This window comes from Crocodylus porosus, unplaced genomic scaffold (assembly GCF_001723895.1).
Source record: "Crocodylus porosus isolate Cpor-Errol unplaced genomic scaffold, CroPor_comp1, whole genome shotgun sequence".
NCBI lineage: Eukaryota > Metazoa > Chordata > Crocodylia > Crocodylidae > Crocodylus > Crocodylus porosus.
The window spans coordinates 89,791,211-89,794,710 of record NW_017728886.1 but is presented as its reverse complement, the minus strand read 5'-3'; the positions used below and the strand labels follow the sequence as shown (position 1 = coordinate 89,794,710).

Here is a 3,500-nt window from a genome sequence, read left to right as displayed (position 1 = left end):
CTGGGATCCCCCCTCCCACCCAGGTCGGCAATCAGCTTCTCATCAGCAATCTGGTAATACCCTATTTTTTGAATGCTTAAAGGGTGTGAATGTTTATCCTACTTGACCTCAGAAGGGCTTCAAAGGCATCTGAAAGGCTTTAAATGTTAAATCTGTTCACACCCAGAAGGGGACTAGAGGCTACTGTGCCTAACTATAGGTCATGCTACAGTGATTCTACAGTGGCTATATGCCTCTTACTGCCTCAGCTAACCACACCATCCTCCTCTCTCTACAGCTGAGGAAAGCTGACACTGCACTTTGAATCCCTGCTTCTTCAGCAGAGTAGCTGTGCTGCATTTTGAGTCATTAATGGATTAGCCAAATATGCATGTAGCCACCTGCACGGTGCTGGAGGATGCTGGCAGAAATCCTTTTAACCTTTTGATGAACACACATTACTACTAAAGGTTAAGGGCCAAATGTCTTCCCCTATTTAGCTGCTCATGGTACTAGCATAATTAAAGCATGCCTGCTCTTGTAGCCAGTGACACATTATAAGTTAAGGTTGTTAGCATCATGCCCATCTACCTTTTACTTCCCAGTCAAAATTACTAGATACACATCTACAGCTAGGTCAGAGGACAGTTTTTGGCAAGAGACCAAGGCACAGCTCTTGAATTGTAGCAAGACACTGTAACTGTTTGAGGAAGAAACTATGCCCAAGTATGCTACAGCTTGACATTAACAAGAAACCTGTTCGCTTTAAATGAAGTCTTATTTATACATTAGTGAAACTCTAATGGGAAGCATTTTGTGTGCTAAACACCTGCTTGAGGAAAAGATAAGTTCTTTGCACTGCCACCACTTTACCAGAGAAAGTGATACTACGAGATACACCAGAGATTTTGAGTACTCGAAAAATGTAGCTTATTCTCTTCTTAACCAATAAGTTGGAGCACTGTCAGTGTGCCAAAAAGCATGTTTGGGATGTGCAGTTCCCATTTGCTATCAGGAACTCTACATACAGACTAAATAGAGAACAAAGTCAATACTTATATTCATTTTCAGTACCATTGGAGCAACTATTTAAAGGATGAGTCTAATTTAATTTTCTGAAAAACAATGATACAAGACAAGTAGGAGTAGAATGTTAGATTCCCCACAAAGCATCAGTCACACAACAGTATTGCCACAGAGGTACTACTAAAATGCTATGCAACTGTGCTTCTGTCATATTCACCTATGTATGTTACGTTTACATGGGGAAGCAACATTTTTTGCTAAGAGCAGAGGTATGACAGAGCATTATAAAATAGACATTGTTTTATTGGCAACATCAAATAAGTAATTTAGCTGACATCCTATGTCTTATTTATAAACAAAATACAATTGTACTATTGTTGTTTTATGAATGTTACCAAAGAGAAACCCACAGACATTAACTTTCAAGCTGCTGGATAAGCTGTAATATATCCCATGACAAGCCTAGTTGCTTTATTAAGCAAACAGTCTGTTCTTTAACCCAAGCAAAGGTTGGACCTTCTGAATCTCCATGTTTTTTTGTCTGACAGTACTCAGACTGCACAGAGTCAGCCTCACTGTTACTCTTGCAACAGTTCTCACTGAACGTGGTACCACTTCCACAGGGTCTTTCAGATTTAGTTCCACTAAACTCTTCCTCAGCTGGGATTGTACAGCTAAGGTCCATATCCTGAACTGAATCCAGTAACTCCCCAAGGTGGGGCTGTGTATGGATAGAATTCAGACACTTCAGCACATGCTCTTCATATTTGCCAACTGCATGCAGGAGATCATTTATCTTGCTCAGCAGAGCAGAATCATGTCCGTTAAGGTGACACCAAGATAGGAGAGCACTGAAGAGGAGAAAAACAAAACAAAGATGAGCAAGTAGCCTGCATGCTTCCTTGAGGATGTGTGAACAGATGATAAGACAAGTTAAATTCAGACCATATTTGTGGGCACCTTGTTCACATGTGTTTTTGGGAAAGTTCAACTGGTAGAGCTGACTATCCATCCAAAGTGGTAGATTCAAATTCTAATTCGCTAAACAACTAAGATCATGTTAACTAGAGATGAACTGTTTAGAATTATCACATTTTAGTTAGATAGGCATCTGTGTCTGCAGGGAAGCTTGGCTTTAAATTTCAACCTGGAGTTGTGTGCCTAAACCTAATTGCCCTGTCCACAAAAAGAGAGATGGGCCAGAATAGTTAAGATCTCAGCAATCGGAACACTTTCTTGTACAAGAACAGGGGTCTCTAAACACCAGGATACTGGGCATTTGGGGCTGGTTGAGTTTTATTTGCTCCATTTATAGGAGCCAGAAACTTACACTAGGACAGCAGGTGGAGTACCTAGATTGTGGGAAACTGAGGTTTAAAATCTTATTCTAGTCAGGTCAAGCAGGAACTTGAACCTGGGTCTTTCATAGGTGAGGTCAAATATTCTCCTTTCCCTTCGAAGCCCCTGTCACACCAAGGAGGAAAACACTTACTTTGAAAACGTTACTCTGTGGCTTCATTTTGAGAAAGGCCTTGCTAGCTGTGGTATCAACAGTTCAACAACACTCTGTATACTCACTGACAGAAATTCAGGCATCTAGGGCAGAGATGTCAAACTCCCCTGTGGTCCTGGGTTGGATCTGGACTACAGGTGCATGAAGGCTGCTGCAGTGGCCACCATGGCAGCGGCAGTGGTTTAGGGACTTGTGTCAATACAGGGTCCAGTGACAGTGGCAACAGGTCTAGGAGAGTGAGTCCAGGGGTGATGGCAGTGAGACAAGCTTACTCCCAAAGGCTACGCCCAGTAAGGCAAGGAGACTCCAGATTCTATAGCAGGCCATGTCTCCTCAACTTTAAAGTAGAGAAAGACTGTAATTAGCAATTAGGGATCTCTCCAGCATGGTGAGAGAGTTTTAATTCCTAGTGCCTGCTCCAAGGATTAATTTTATATTATCCAATGTTTGTTTAATGCAAAAATAGAAGTTCCTGAAGCATGGACCAGAATCTTAGGGTCCTGCTTCCCAAGTGAGTGCTCTAACTGCTTGGATGCAGAGTCATGCTTCCTCCCATTTAGGCCCAGTAACTGTCTTGTGCACAATGGAACAGCTTCCACAGGACTACGGAGAAAACCCATCACCCAAAAAAGCCTGAAGCCTGATTATTAGAGGTGGAAGATGTGGGTTTGGACTTAGAACTCCTGCTTCCTGGACAAGTGCTCTGTCCAATAGGACATTACACAGTGTGATGACCATAGGCATCATCACCACTCAGTTTATTGAAAGAAAAAGTTATAGACACCTGGGGTTTTTTTTTGTTTTTTTTTTTTTTAGGAAGTATACCAACTATGGATCCCAAGTGAATGGCAAACTGCCTGCAGTTCTGACCTAACCCCAAAAGGTGGGATTTTAGATTTTCTCCCTGTCTTCAGTGTCTCTTCTTTGCTACCTCTAGGCAGCTGGAACATGCTGGCCGTTTTGGATCACATACTGAGATGCC

General features: G+C 42.1%; 1 protein-coding gene across 1 annotated transcript in view; it reads right to left on the bottom strand.

The window, feature by feature from the left end:
- Positions 1 to 1,285: 1,285 nt before the first annotated feature.
- YAE1D1 (Yae1 domain containing 1) overlaps positions 1,286 to 3,500 on the bottom strand; it is a gene marked incomplete at its 5' end in the record, with an annotated part of 6,932 nt that continues 4,717 nt past the window's right edge. Inside the window, one exon of the mRNA XM_019535223.1 lies at positions 1,286 to 1,856. Within this exon, the coding sequence (XP_019390768.1) occupies positions 1,421 to 1,856 (436 nt within the window). The remainder of the gene's footprint in view (positions 1,857 to 3,500) is intronic.